The following is a 15,413-nucleotide window of genomic DNA, read 5'->3' as shown; positions in this document are numbered from 1 at the left end:
ATATGCTCTGTTCTCACAAGTAAGGAGGAATTAACAAGGAAAAGCTCAAGATGGGGCAGCATTCCAAACCAAGAGAACAGTGGATAGAGAATGTGCGTCCAGATGACTATGGTTTTGAGAGCAACAGGAGAGCAGCAAGTGGTCAGGCTGGCAAGGTAAGTAGAATCCAGGTGACGAAGGGTCTCACATGTCACTTTAAGGGAATGGACTTCATATTGAGAGAGATGGGAGCTACTGAAGGATTTTAATCAAACAAATGAAAGTTGTCTTTTGGGAAAACCACTTTTTAGAGATAGATACTATTTATCCATTTTTCACCCATCCACCCATCCATCCACCTGTTTACCCATCCATCCACACATCCATTCATCTATCCATGCACCCATCTATCCATCCATTCATCCATCTTTCCAGCCACCTATCCATCCATCCATCCATCCATCCATCCATCCATCCATCCATCCATGTATTCAAAGATTAATTGATGAGAGCCTGGTTTGTGTCAGGGTTGGCTAGTCCCAGAGAAAGCAGGTTTCTAAAGACATGGTCTCTGCCCTCATGGAGCTTCCATTCTAGTGGTCAGTTAGCAGACGTCTGTCCTAAAGCAGCAATGAATGCATAGCTGTGCCTTGGAGAAAGAGAACATCACAGCAGATGAGGAAAAACCTGAGTCCTAAGGAGAAAAATGCACACAGATGGGAAAGTTGATTGCATGTATGGTGGTGAAGCAGGGAGAAAAGCTGAGACACGGAAATAAACTTAGGAATGAAGAAAGGACAGGAGGGAGGGAGGAATAGAGGGAGAGAGGGAAAGGGGGAGGGGGAGGGAGAAAAGCACAGAGGTATCGTTACTTCATTATTAATATATAGCCTTTTATGTATATGGTGACTAAATGAAAAGTCACATGTTTATATAAGCTGGCCACTAGGAGTGAGGCCAAATATGTGTGTAAATTATATTTATACATAGTTATGCTGATTTAAATTTACACTTATGAAGATCTATACAGACATCTATTCTATATTTATGTGCATATACACTGCAGCTGTTGACACAAATATGGTTATAAAAACTTGGAGCCAAGTTTTTTCCAGATGAATACTTCAGTGCACCTGAAATATTCTAGGCAGAAAAAGGGGGAAAGACTCATGCAAATAAAAAGAAAACAGTGCCATGTGTTAATCTCTCATAGAAAACCCAAGGCTTGTAATGTATTATACGCTTGCATAAGTGATCTTAATGGGATTTCAGGCCGTCAGATCTGGCTAGTTAACTCCTGGGCTACAAATGTAGTGTGGTCTTGAATACCTCAGAAGAAATTTATCTATGAAATATAGTTTTTGCTAAAGAGATAGGAAAATGGGGTTTCTTTTGACTACAACCACTTTCTGTGGGCAAAGGCAAGAATTCCTGTGACTGTGTTTACCTGAAGTTCAAAGAATGGAGTTGATAACACGTTAGATATTCAATAAATATGTTTAAATGAGGAACCTTCTGTCTTGTTCATATGGATTTAAAATAAATGAATTACAACTGCTTGGAATGTTGGAGCTGGAAAGCGCATTCATTCTGTGGATAGGACGCTATCTTCAAAGAAGCTCCGTGGCTCACTCACGGGCACAGAGCATGTTGATGGACAGGTTGGAGCCAAGGTCAGTCCTCTACCCCGCTCCACCCTGACCCCCTGCTCTTTCCCCAATCCCAAAGATACGGCTGGCATCGCTCATGGGTTTCAGAGTTTTCTGTTAGTTTGGGAAGTCCACAAACTTAAACACGCAAAGATAAATAGGATGAAAATGAGTAAGAAATAAATTACAGAGTTTGGCTCATGGAAAAGTTTATTTCTTCAAGGATATTAAAAAGAGTCTGAGCCAAAGGATCACAGAGCCTGTGATGGGATGCTCTAAAAAAAGCACAGTGTCTTTCCCTGGCCTACCTGCACTGGATTTACGTATCCTGAAGGAAACCCCAGAGTTGCTGGGGTTCCTTGCAGGCCGGAGTCAGCTCAGGGAACCAGGGGGCTTGGCGTTTCCAGTGAACCCATTTCTGCATGTCAGGCTTTAAGAGGGTCAGAGACAAACCAGGAACAGCCGGAACCAATCAACAGTTGGGCTATATGGAGGTGTGTGGGGATGTCTGGAAATTATTTCATTCTCACAAATGGTAGAACAAATCAAGATGATTTTAGCCAAAGAAGTGGCAGGAAAGAGTCTGGCTGACCCTACCTCCCAAACATCTCTCACTGACCTCTCTCCATTCTCCCTACCACCGACCTCATCCGGCCACCACCGCACTTCTCCTGGATTCCTGCACCACCCATGGGCCGTTCCCTTTCCTCCACCATGCTCCCCAGGACCCCACGCTCTGCTCCAGAGGAACCCAGCAATCTTTATAAAATGTGTACCTCACTGGATCCCAGGCCCTTGCCAGGGCACGTGGTGTCTCCTTCCTGCCCTTGGCAAAAACCGGAACCACTCCTCGTCCGGTCGGTATATACCTCACCCAGCCCCACCTCTCCCTACTCCACACCTTGCTCTTTGTGTTTTAAATCCATTTAAGCTCTTCTAGCCTCACTGCAGAGCTCTCATTCAGGTGGGTCATGTCCGTTAGCAGTTACCGTACCATCAATTAAAGCTGAGAAACTTTAAAGAACACACAAGCATGTGTTCCACGGGCTATCAGAGCAGTAATAACATCACATTCCACGGAGCTGCCGGGAAGCGCTACGACACTCTCAGGAGAAAGTGAGAGTGAAAAAGGTAAACCATGTCATGTATTATTATGAAAATCATTGTAGACTTTGAGGAACCCTAATGACCTAAGCCTTCAGATCCCAGGTGGAAACCATGGATTCAAGGATACCAAATGTCTTTCACGTTCTCCAATGCATCTTGCTTGCTGGTACGGTGACATTTCCCAGGAAGCCTGAGTCTCCGGTTCTGGGGGAGCTCCCCTTTTTCCTGCCCCCCCCAGAGCTCCCTACTTCTATTAGCACAGGTCTCACCACCTCTGATGGTGATTGTCCATCTACTTCTCTGACTCTCCGCTATTACGGTTGGCTCAGCCTTGCCCACGTGCCCGCCCAGAGCCTGCCATATAGGCCCTGCCATGGTTATAGATGAGACTGGTTTACTCTCTGTGGGCACAGAAAGTGCTGTCTGGCCAGAGACATACACTTTCTCCTGTGAGAACCCAACATGGATTAGGTTTGGGGGGAAATGTCCCGACTGCCCATTTCAGGAAGGACTTTCTAACCAATGGAGCTAGAACAGGAAGGCCAAGAAATACTGGTGCAAGAACAGCCTGGTGTGAGGACAGCCTCCGTGAGGGAGGGCGCCGGGGCTTCCTGCACCAGGTGAGAACCCCGCTGGGTGACCCCCAAGCATCCCTTCCACGCCTGAGGGCCTGTGACTCCGCAAGGGTGAGCTGAGGGTTTCTCCAGAATCCCTTTCGCTTCACATTCCAGATGGGCTTGTTTAGAGTTCCCGAGTTTGACTCTCGTTTTTATTTTAAGCTACTTCAGAAGATTAAGTGTAGTGTTGTCATTTTTCTCCTTCACTTGCCTCTCTGATCCCTCTGCCTTTTTCTTTTCAACCTTCTTTCTAAAAATATAGAGGAAGACAGAGGCGTTCTCACTGAACCTCAATGAGGAACCAGATTCAGCTCCCTCTGAGGGATGGGTGTCCCCACCCAGGGACTGCTGGCCTGAGCTGACCTGCATGGAGCAACGGGACTGGGTGTGAGGGTGTTCTCAGTGTAAGTCTGTGAGGGAGGCCGAGGCACTGCCTGAGAAGAGAATAGCGGGTCCCTGTCTCTCAGCCTGCCTTAAGCAACTAGAGCTGAGCCCTAGGCAACAGATACAGCAGAAGGAAATGGAATAGACAATAGTCCCAGAGTCTCAGTTCCAAGCAGCCTTCCTTCAGAGACACAGTGTAACAAAACATTGAGCAAAAGGCATTCTTAATTTTTATGGAAAACCAAGCTAATCTGGCAGCGAAGGATACTGTATGGGAACATAGAGATCACTAGCCACTGGGAGGCTTGGGAGACTCCCCCTAAGCAGGGAAGGGTCTGATCATGGGTGGAGCCCATAACAGGGCAACCGTGAGATGCTTCCTTCAAGGGTCTTGCAGATCAATGGATCTCAAAAAGGGGAAACTGAAAGGAAAAGTCATGACACATGTGATAATGCCCTGGATATTCCCAGAAATAAGTAAGAAAGAATCAAAGATACTGATGTCTTGAAGCCCCCACATGTGTATTGATCCTCAGGTGACCTTATATGTGTACCTGCAGCCTGTCAGAGTCTGGAGATAAATATAGATGCATACCTGTATGTCTTTGTCAGGTGTGTGGCCTTGGCACTTATTTAATATCTCAGTGCCTTTGTTTCCTTATATGTAAAGCAGGATGATATACGTAGGGCAAGGCAGATACTCAAAGGACACATGCTAAATGAAGGCATGTACATTGGCCTTCATGTTGGGCAAAGGGTATGAACTTCCAGTTGGAAAATGAAAAGGTTCTGAGGTTCCCATCTGCAGCATGGTGACTACAGTTAGCGACACTCTACTGTTGTTGAGAGTAGCTCTTCAATGTTCTGGCACCATAAAAGGTAAAGTAGGTGAGGTGATGCATGCAGTAACCAACCTTATTGCGGTGATCACTTTGTAATATACATGTATCAAATCATGCCGTACACCTGAAACTTACACAATGTTTTATGTCAATTACATCTCAATCAAGCTGGAACAAAGGACAAACATGTTACAACTTAAAAATACTGGCCTTGCAGGGCAATCTAAGATCTAAGGAGATGGTATGTAGAAAAGATCATTGGAATCGTAACACTCCAGATGGACCAAAAGAGTTGTTCTTCTCACACCCAACCTGTCAGTGAGCTTCCAGGCTGGCTCACCTTCTGCTTCCCGGGGACTCCAGTGTCCGGATGGGCCACAGGGCATCGGGGAGGAGGCGTTGAAGGCATACTGCACCAGGATCCTCCCTTCCAGGCAAAGGTCACATGCTGATCCCAATTCTCTAGGAGGCCAAGGAGAGAAGGAAAACGCACTGACTTAGGAACAGTTGAATAAGCCCCTGACTCCCCTAGGCCAAAGGCAATGGAGGACACAACTATTCTATGTTACCCCCCTTTCCTGACTATGTATGCCAAAGCTTCCAGGATATGACTGTGACTGAAATTCCTCCTTAGGCCCCACTAAGGACCTTGTAGGGGCCTAAGTCGTTTCCATTCTGATGATAGATACACTTCTTTAACTTCAAGCAGCACAGATTCAACAGGCCAAAGACACACTCACGATCTGCAGAGTCGTAACTCCATCAGCCATCCAAACCTCCACTGAGAACCTGATGTGTAGTTGTGAGAAAATTGGTTGCCCCATTTGACTTCAAATTTTATCCTCTTACCAATATTTATCAGGTACCTACCATGTGCCAGGCACCATCCTGCGTCCCAGATATTAAATAGGAAGAAGGCATGGTTTAGTTCCTCCGTCTGAAAAATGAGTGGGCTGAACTAGAAGATAACCAGAGAACCTTCCAGCCCTGACATTCTGGGAATGGATGAGTCACCCCTTGGTTAAACACTCACAAGCAGTTTCCTTGCCATGCCATCTCATTCTTTTTAGCAGCTTTCCAAGGGGCAAGCCAATCCCTCAGAAGGACCAGCCCCAGAAGTGGAATATGATGATGGCTTCCCCTACTGTCTACTGTCTTGTATCTGGATCCAAATTCCCTTTAGTCACAACAGCCTCTGGGATCCTACTTGTTCTCCAGACTTGGCAAATGTTTCAGAGGCAGTTGCCAGGAGGGGAGAGAGATGAGCCCTCATGTACTAGGGTGGACCCAAAACTCCACAAATCTGAGCGACCACTGCAAAGGAACTGGAAAGGGAAGAAAGATGCCAAGAAATGTGCCAGCCCGACCCATTATTTCTCAAAATGTAATGATCCTGCCAATAGCTCTTTCGTCATTCCTAGAAGGTCCATCCTTTGGCTTCCTGCAAGAACACAATGGGGGAGCCTTAGGGTTTCCCTTTACAGGGAACCTCTGTAGCTTCTGAGCTCATATGGTATGGAAGAGCGTGCTGTGGACGCCAGTTTGCTGGTGCTCCCCATTCCTCCTCCCCACGGATGCCAGGGAGCTCACCCCCAAACCTAAATCTGAGCAAGCCATGCCCCTGCTTATCTGTTTATATAGTGGTCAACAAGTGTAGTTGGGTGGATGGATGGATAGATGGGTGGATTGGTAAATACTAGTCATTTAGACATGTTGCTAAGATTCCTGACTAACGTAGCCTAGTTCTTCAAATTTCAGAATTTACATCCTCAGCTTCATCACTGAAAATATAAAACCATACATACAGGTTTTATACATACATATGTATGGTTTTAAAACCATACATATAGGTTATATTTTTATACAGTCATATAGGAAGTTTAAAAGCACACTAAATATTCAGAGATAGGAAAATGATTAAATAACCTAAGGTTAATTTGCTCAATGAAATGGTAAGTAGTTATTCCAAAAATATTTATAAAGATGATGGAATTTCATGGAAAATGTAAACTATAATGTTAAGTGAAAAAGGTATATTCCAAGCTGAATCTACAGCCAACTGAAGTCATATTCAAAACTGAATTTATAGCCAGCATTTCAATGTTCAAATAAACTTAACATGGCAAGATATTACTGGAAGTAATTTCCAGGTGGTGGAATACAGGATGATCCCCTATTTTTATTCCTTCTGGTTTTATGAATTTTCTATATATTCTGAATGTGGACTAGCAATAATAACAATTATACAAATAAACTTATAGGAAACGAATGAGGACTGAAGAGAGAGAGACTTGCTCAGCACCACTATGGAGGGGGCAGAGTTCCGTTACAGTGACCACAGTCCATGCAGAGCAGTTCTGCGTCACGTGAATGCCTCTGATGACAATGAGATTACAAATGTCCCGGGATGGAATCAGGTACCACAATCAGGTACCACACTGACCTAAATGGACAATGAGTCTTTCTTTCTGTTTCTTCATTTTTTTTTTCTGGATTATATTTATATAGTCACCTACACTTCATTGAGTTTTTGGCACATCCTAGGTTTCCAATAAATACTTCGATGATGAATAAACCATCATATACCCGACAGCAATGTGCCTTGTTTTCACAGAGCTCCACGAAGTATATTCCTTCATATTCAACCATCGATTCACATGTTCATTCATTGTTTAACCTATACATTCAATGGATGTCATTGAACAGCATCTGATGGCTAGTGCTGTACAAGTTCTAGACACTGGCCACTGAAGGATCAGGATATTAGATGTAATGTTCCCATTTTACAGATTAGGAAACTAAGGTTCATGAGTACAAAGTAATCATCCTAAGGTCATAGCTTGGAAAGCCATAGAGTTTTTGTGGCCTTTACCAAAATCAGGCAGTGTCCTATTCATCCAGGGAGTGTATATGCGTGTTTCTTACCTTTGGCATTTATTTGATTTTCATATATCTGTGTCTACAGATACACACACACACACACACACACACACACACACACACACACTAAAATCATAGAAATATAGGACACTAATGCTGAAAGAGATCCCCCTTTCATATCTGGGTACCTTGAGAGTCAGTGCTTAAGCTCCAAGTCTATGCTGTCTAATATGGCAGCCACCAGCTACATGTGGCTATTTACATTTAAACCAATTAAAATTTAACAAATTTAGAAACCCAGTTCCTCTATCCCACCTGCCATCACATTTCAAGTGCTCCATGGTCATAGTTGGCTAATGGCTACCATATCAACAGGGCAGGTTATAGAGTATTTCCATTACTGTATAAAGTCTTATTTGGACAGTGATTCACTCAGGCATCCACTGTACATAATGGAGTAACTTCTCTCTTGTGCATCTAGAATGGTACTAGCCATGCAACATCCTTGGGAGATTTGAGAAAATAGTCACTCAAGTGATTGTCTGTGTTCTAGGATCTGGGAGAAGAATGCTGGTGAGAAAGGCTAGTAGCCTTCGGCTTCAAGATTGGAACACAGGCTGAGGAAGAAGGCATGGATAAGATCCCAAAGCCTTCAGACCCCGATCTCCTGGTTCCCAGTTCAGTGCTTTTCCTAATATGCCACAGCCAATTGTTCAGATAACTAAAACCAGCCAGTCAACACATGTTTGCAAGACAGATAGAAATAAAGAAGTTAGGAAAGCTGGGGGGTGGCCTTGAATTATTTATTCAGTTGCCCATGTGTGAGGACACAGGCTGTGGGAGGATCTGAACATGTTGTTTTAAGGAAAGCACTTGTATTCTCTGAGACCACAGATGTGAGGAACAGCAGGAGGACATGAGGATGGCCAGGGGCGAGAGGTTGGCATTGATGGATGTAGCGGAAAACACCAGAGATGGTGCAGGGAAAGAACATTTCAAGTAGCTAAGCAGCTCTGAAAAACTTTGTACAATATGAGAGCTGCTATTTGTTGAACATAGAATGTGTATGCTGGGCATATCACAGAGGTCATCTTGTTGAAATTCCCCCAAAATGCCAGGTGTAGAGGGCATGATTAGCACCTTTTTATGGAAAATCAGAGGGCCAGAGAGAATCTGAGAGGTGCGATCGCTTGCCCAAGGGCCCACAGACTAGAGTGGTGAGGCTGGGACGGAATACACACAACCTGACATCAAAGACTGTGTATTTCAAACTAAGCCAATTTTTGGAATATAAACTGTGTGTATGAGAAAGTGACATACATAGTTCCATTTCTTTACGACAATTTATTGAACTGTGGACTGACTTCCTTCAGCCATAGACTATGATCTACGTAGCTGTTAACCCTAATTAGACATGTTTCTAAAATGTCAGTTTTAATTTAACATATGATAACTCCGTTATGAAATCTTAGACTGAACAGAATTGCTATTGTATGAGCCTCAAGTACCAACTGACTATTGGTTATTAAAAACATATTGATTGAAGCGGAGGGCACTGTGAAATAGAGCCATATCTCATTACACAACAATTAACCCTCCAATAGGTTTCCAACAATCAGATGGTATTTATTTAATGGACAATAACTGCTTTATGAAATACAAATTGAATACATACACAGGAAGCTTCATTTACAAAACTTCCATTTTTAAGTGGAAGTGAGGCCAAGGCTGGACCAAAAGCCTGATACTTCTCATTGCCACAGAAAAAATAAATAAATCCATGGGCTGCTGGAAAGCCTGCTCTGAAGTGTCACATGAGGTTTCCCAAACCCAGCACTGAGCTCCCAGTGAGGGTGGCAGGGGGAGGGGTTTCTGCAGAGGATAGGGGGTGCCTTTCCTCCCCTGTGGTCACATCCCCCCGCTGCCGAATGAAGGGTCTAGATTCAGGGACTGATGGCAGGATGGAAAATTAGAGCCCCAATTTAATGTGGTGCCATGATCTAATATATTTTTTATATACATACACACACAATGCACACACACACACACACACACACGCACACACACACCTACCTCCTTTATAATTTGGGCTTTGTAAGGATTTAATTAACACACATGGGAGTCTGAGACCAGGCACTGTCAAATGGGAGCTGGACTCCAACTCCTACCACCTTCTATGGGCTTCTGGTCAAATCTCCCAGCCTCTTTGAGCTCCAGTTCCCTTCTTGCCTGGCAGATAGGGAAGATGATCTCTCTTTTACAGAGTGGCTGGGAAGATAGAATGAGACACTGTATACAAAGAATTCAGTACAGAATCCGACACAGAATAAGCACTGGATAGGTCACCACAACCACAGAGTAATAGGAATTAATGATTAGCTGGTTATTGTTTCCCACATCATCCAGGCTATCATCATAATTGGCTAAACATCCCCAAGAAGAGCTAGGGGGCGGGGGTGAGCTGTGATATACTAATCTGTCCTAAATTATAGCTAAGTTCCAAAACAGATGTCAACATGTGAACATCGTAGCCTGTTTTCATGACCCTCTAAAATCCAGGCCCCTGAAGCCAGAGGTTCTCAGTGGGTCTCAATGCTGAAAGGCACTCTGAGAGAGGGTCTCCACCTCAGGCACTGAGGCCTCATGAGACCCACTTTTCAGGGGAGCAGAATACGGCTCAGGGAGGGAGAGTGACTTGCCCAAGGCCACACAGCTAGAAAATGAAAGACAGGGGAGCAGCACGAGGTACTCTGTGATTCAGCTTATCATTCCTGATCTCCCAACAATTCTACCTTTCATTCTACAAAGAAACACTGCTCACAGTCTAAGATTGCATACTAGGTGGAGATATATGCACATGTCTATCTACATTATACATATGCATGTGTATGAATATACACATAAACTTACACACACCTTCACATATAACATGTCTACAAAGGTGTTTGCCAATTTCAAGTCCTGAGCTCTTGGAGATGAGACCAGCACCTCTATCCCAGAGGCGATTCTAATAAAGGTTTCAGGTTTTTAATGCTAAAATAAAGCTAAACATTCACTCCATTCATGTAAAATATGTTTTATTATTTATTAATTTATATTAGCCATCATTCATTTATTCCTTGACCCTCAAATGTATCCTGTGCCTCTATGGACCAGTCACTGTGTTAGGTGCCGGGGCGCCCGCGGACGGAGGGCAAAGACAAAGAACACAGCCAAAGCTCCCTCCCAGTTTCGCTTCCCTTCCAAGTTTCCCTCTTCTTGGCAGGAGAGAGCAAGCGGAATCAACACTTCACGGGCCATGCTCACCTTTCAAAGAAGTGGCCATCGATGGGTGGAAACCACTCCAGCGTCACGGAGTCAGTCGTGTGGCCCACAATCTGGGGAGCCAGGGCGACCGGCGCCGGCTTCTTGGAGGGCTGCCAGCCCTGGTACACCAGGTCCAGGTAGCAGTGCATTCTGGCGACTTGATTGGGCGTGAAGGAGTCGGTGCAGTCGTCGTCTGCAAGGGGCAAAGGGGGAGATAAGAACTTGGCTGCACAGGCGGGCATGCAGAAGGATGATGTCTCCTGGAGGCCTGAGAGCCAGCACCCCAGCCCTTGCCAACTCAGAGCCGGCCTCTTCCAGCACTCAAGAGTTAATGGTCTGTGAACAAATTAGTGTAGTCATCACTTCTGGAGACAGGTGAGGGGGAACAGGAGGAACGGGAGGGTGGACAGGACTGAAAAAGCACATCTGAGACGGACAGGGAATAGCCCAGAGGTCATGGCTAAGGACAAGGGCAGGACAAGCTGCTTTCCCTGAGCCCCAAATGCACTGGTCTGTATGTAACACATTTCCTTATCTGCTCCCTCCCTCACCATTTATTCACTGTCTTCATTCATTAATTCATTTACTTGTTTGTTTACTCATTCACTTGTTCCTTTATGCACTCACTTGTGCCTTCACTCTTTCCTTCACATGCATTGATCCACTCATTCATTCATTCTGCTATTCACTGATGGAGTGAGAGTCCTTCAAGCAAACCTTCTGAGCATCTATTACATATTCTCTGCTCTGTGCCAAGGGCCACAGAAAGGTGAAACGTGGAACACCCCTGCCCTGGAGGAGCCACCCATCTAGTGCTAAAGTGAAGGTCAGTTAGTTGTATGAGTCAAGGTTGTTATGAGGCTGCTAAAGTCTGTGAAGCCATGTGACCACCAATGAACAGAAGGAGGAAGCATGTTGGGAAAGGAGAGTGAGCCAGGGAGGCTTCTGAAGGAGGAGGTACTTGAGGTCAATCAGACTGCATGGCTAAGGCTGGGGAAAAAATCGGAGGGACTGCAGGGGACAGAGCTGCAAGACCACAGAGTCATAGTTTGCTTGCTGGGAACATGAGGACAATGACAGGTTCTGCACAGTACTGACATGGGGACACTTATCATGTATGATCCAGGCACAGTGCATTGAGCTCTCCCATTATTAGCTTGAGACAAATCTGGGATTCGAACCCAGGCAATCTCGACTCCACGGTCAGGCTTCTAATCAATATGAGAACTTCTTTCTGAGCATAAGTGAGACTTTGTTTGGGGAAAGCATCCTGCAGGTGCTTGATAAATGGGAGCTGAGCCTAGGGGGCTGGAATACAATCCCTTAAATGTCTTTTGATGCAATGACCTTCAATCCTCTTCTCCCTTCTCTAAGATGTGGACTGCAGGCGGTGACCCGAGACTCAGCCCCCAAGGAAGAAGCTTGCCTCCTGTCTCTTCCTTCAACAGCTTTATTCAGCTGCCCCATGGGCAGGGCCAGGCACTGTTTTGGCTTGGTTTCCAAAAACACCACTTCCCAGAGGTGTCCGCCTGGTCAGGGTTTCCGCAGCTGGGCCCCAGCCGGAGGAGCACGGGCTCGCCAGATCTTAAAATAAACCCACCACTGGGAATCCTGCAGCATAAGCTCACTTCTCTTATCAAACAAACAGAAAATAAGTTTGGGCAGGTGCTGGGTAGTTGGACGTGACCTTGAGAATCCAGCTTGGGGAAAGGGCAGGGGTGCACGGAGGGTATACACAGAAGCTGCCTCTGATCTCCTTAGTAATTTGTGACAGTCTCCTTTTCAGCCCCTGGGGAAGTCTTTCACAACCTGAAGGAAGCAGAAGAGCCTGATGTCCCTTAGCAAGTTCTGTAAAAGCATGACTAGCGCAAATCTCTCTCACGTCCTGATTTCTCCTTGGAAACCAAACATTCTATGGCTCCCTACTGCCTGGAGAACAGAGTTCAAACATCTCAGTCTGAGAAGGGCCAGATCATTGGGTACAATTTTCTTTGTTACTAAGAGCTTTGCCGTTCATCCTGGAAGCTGTGGGAAAGCCACTGGATAAGCTAGAGGCAGGAGAAGGGCATGAGGGCTAAGGCAGTATGTCTGCATAGTTAGATTAACGCATGTGGGATCTGGAGTCAAATGGGCAAGTCATTCATGCACTCAGTGCCTCAGTTCCCCATCTGTAGAGTGGGTGGTTAAGTGCTGATCTCAGAACATAGCTAAGAGTAAGGGGAGTGGAGCACCAAGAAGCATGACAAATGCTTAGTACATGCTCACTGCCACATGATCGGGTGCCTGTGTGTGTGTGTGTGTGTGTGTGTGCGTGTGCATGCACATGCATACATGTATTAGAAAACTTAGAGCAGGAAATAAACAGAATGTAAAATAGTCCTCTTTGATCTAGCAATATCACATTTAGGAATTCAATAGGTATATATTCACGAACATATATGGGTAAATATATATACAGGACTTTTTAAAGCGTTATTTAGCATAGTAAATATATTAGAAATAGCACATCTCTCTATTAATAAGGAAACAGCTGTGTAACTTACGCCTAAGCATAGAACAGAATACAAATCAATCATTTCCAAATAAAGGAAGTAACTTTAAATCTCGGATCCTGATGTATAAACGAGGGCTATTTAAATCAGTCCCACCCCATGGAGTTGTGCACATCCTTGAGCAGAAGCACACAAAGCATTAGTCAAGATGAATGGAGAAATGCAGTTTTTCTCTATACACTCTGATTTGTTTCTTGTAACCCAAAAGAAGAATATTTACCTTTTATAACATAAAAATTAGTCATTTCCATGCCTGTCAGTAAAAAAGAGAATTTGAAAAATAGAACCTGGTAGGGAAACTGAAATGCCTCTGCAATTTAAAGTTGAAGTCAGAAAAGAAAGTCTGTCTTGGGTGCATAACTTAGAGATGGAGCTGCTATCAGAATCCTGGGTGAGGTACCAAAGGGTTCTGTTTATCACAAATGCTCTGTCTCAATTAGCTCATGTCTAGCTTCCCACCACCACGTGCCTCCCCGCCTGACATCTGTAGCCACTTTACCCTGGTCTCAGGACCAACCGGCACATCTTGTTCTTCTGTCCCCACCATGTTCCCTAGTGGAAAGGAATTTGGGGCTGGCATTCTGCTGGGAGCCTGCACCAGTCCCACGATGTTGATGGAGTGCCCTGAGTTTGCTAAGGAACTTGGTTTCCATCTGCGGCGGGGAGCCACTGAGCACGGAGGTGCAGGGCCTGGGTGCAGCTCCTCCACTTCCTGCGGAAAGGTGGGCAAATGCTGACCCCTGCCAGCCTCATTTTCACCCACTGGATAATAGGGAATAATGAGAGCACCTTCCCCCTAAAGCTGAAGAAGGCATTTAGCAAGCTGACCCAGGTCTAGTGCATGGATAACTGAGTTGCCTTTTGTAAAAGCCCCTCCCTGTATGTTGTTTTAACAATAATGATAATGACAGTAATAATAATAAAGGAATATGAAAGTTACAGATATTCACTGCAGAACATTTGTCATATGGTAAAAAAAGAGTTACAAAGAAATAAATGTCACCCTAAACTCATTACCTAGAGATAACAGAATTAATATTTAGTCTACAGGTATACGTATGTGTGTATGGATATGAATATGTAAATTTCTCAGCACAAACATATACACACATGCACACACACACACACCTTACTCTATACATAAGACTCTGTGACTGTGTGACTGTTTTCACATTAAATAACTCATAAATGACCCACTAACTGGCATGGACTGAGCACTAGCTATGATACTATGCCTGTCACCTATATGATGACACCTATCACGCAAGGTGTGACTATTCTCCATGGTCTCCATGAATCAACCGAGGCTCGGAGAGGAGAAGTAACTTGCTTGGCTCAAAGGCTGGTGCGTGGAGGATTCTAGTCCGGTCCCATGCCCCGAACTTCACCCTCTGAACCACTCCGCCACTCTCCTAGTGGCCGCATAGTGTACATCCTGCAGATGCCTTGTGATTTATTTCAGCAATCCATTCCCTTCGGACTTGTAAGCTGTTTCTCATTTTTCACACATATAAGCATTTTTCTTCTACACCTGGCAGATAGTAAATGCCTAATTAATATTCGGAGAATGAACCTTGCTAAGAACATTCTTCTGATTAAATCTTTAAACACATTAACTGATTTATTTCCTCAGGATATATTCTTTAGATATGGGGCGGCTGGGCAAAGCATATGGCCCATTAAGGGCCCTGACATGGAGGAAGATGGTGACAAGACAGTGGCTCCCATAGGTTGGAGAAGGCTGGTTACCACACTCTGGGAGCAGGGGCGGGGGGTGGGGGGCGTCCTGGAGCTTGGTGGGCCCCTAGGCCTGTTATCTTCAGGAAGGAGGGTCCAGGCTGCTGCCTTCCTATCTGCCCAGGGCAATATGACCTTACTCCTTTTGCTCAACTAGGTTCTCCCCGTCACCTGCCTGGTGCCAGCTTGATCTGAGCAACTGGGACCCTCTCAGCCTCACCTAGTATCAGAAACAGCCAGGTAATTACTGATTGATAACCTTCCAGTGAGAAAAGCTTGTCTTGGTTTTGCTGTGTGACTCCAGGCCAGCTACCGACACTCCCTAAACCACATTCTCTGCATCTGTAAAATGGGTGCAAT

The 15,413-nt window shown here is 45.0% G+C and overlaps 1 protein-coding gene across 1 annotated transcript in view; it reads right to left on the bottom strand.

Moving 5' to 3' along the window:
• PAPPA (pappalysin 1) overlaps positions 1-15,413 on the bottom strand; it is a 222,900-nt gene that overhangs the window by 145,665 nt on the left and 61,822 nt on the right. Inside the window, exons 5-6 of the mRNA XM_070430787.1 lie at positions 10,765-10,957; positions 4,919-5,040 (exon numbers count right to left, since the gene is read on the bottom strand). Coding sequence (XP_070286888.1) covers positions 4,919-5,040; positions 10,765-10,957 — 315 coding nt within the window. The remainder of the gene's footprint in view (positions 1-4,918; positions 5,041-10,764; positions 10,958-15,413) is intronic.

The sequence above is a fragment of the Myotis yumanensis genome, unplaced genomic scaffold (assembly GCF_028538775.1).
Source record: "Myotis yumanensis isolate MYYU_CA2020_CCGP unplaced genomic scaffold, mMyoYum1.0.hap1 SCAF_12, whole genome shotgun sequence".
NCBI classification, from domain to species: domain Eukaryota; kingdom Metazoa; phylum Chordata; class Mammalia; order Chiroptera; family Vespertilionidae; genus Myotis; species Myotis yumanensis.
Note: the sequence above shows the minus strand (reverse complement) of the source record. Positions and strands in the feature narration are given on the sequence as shown.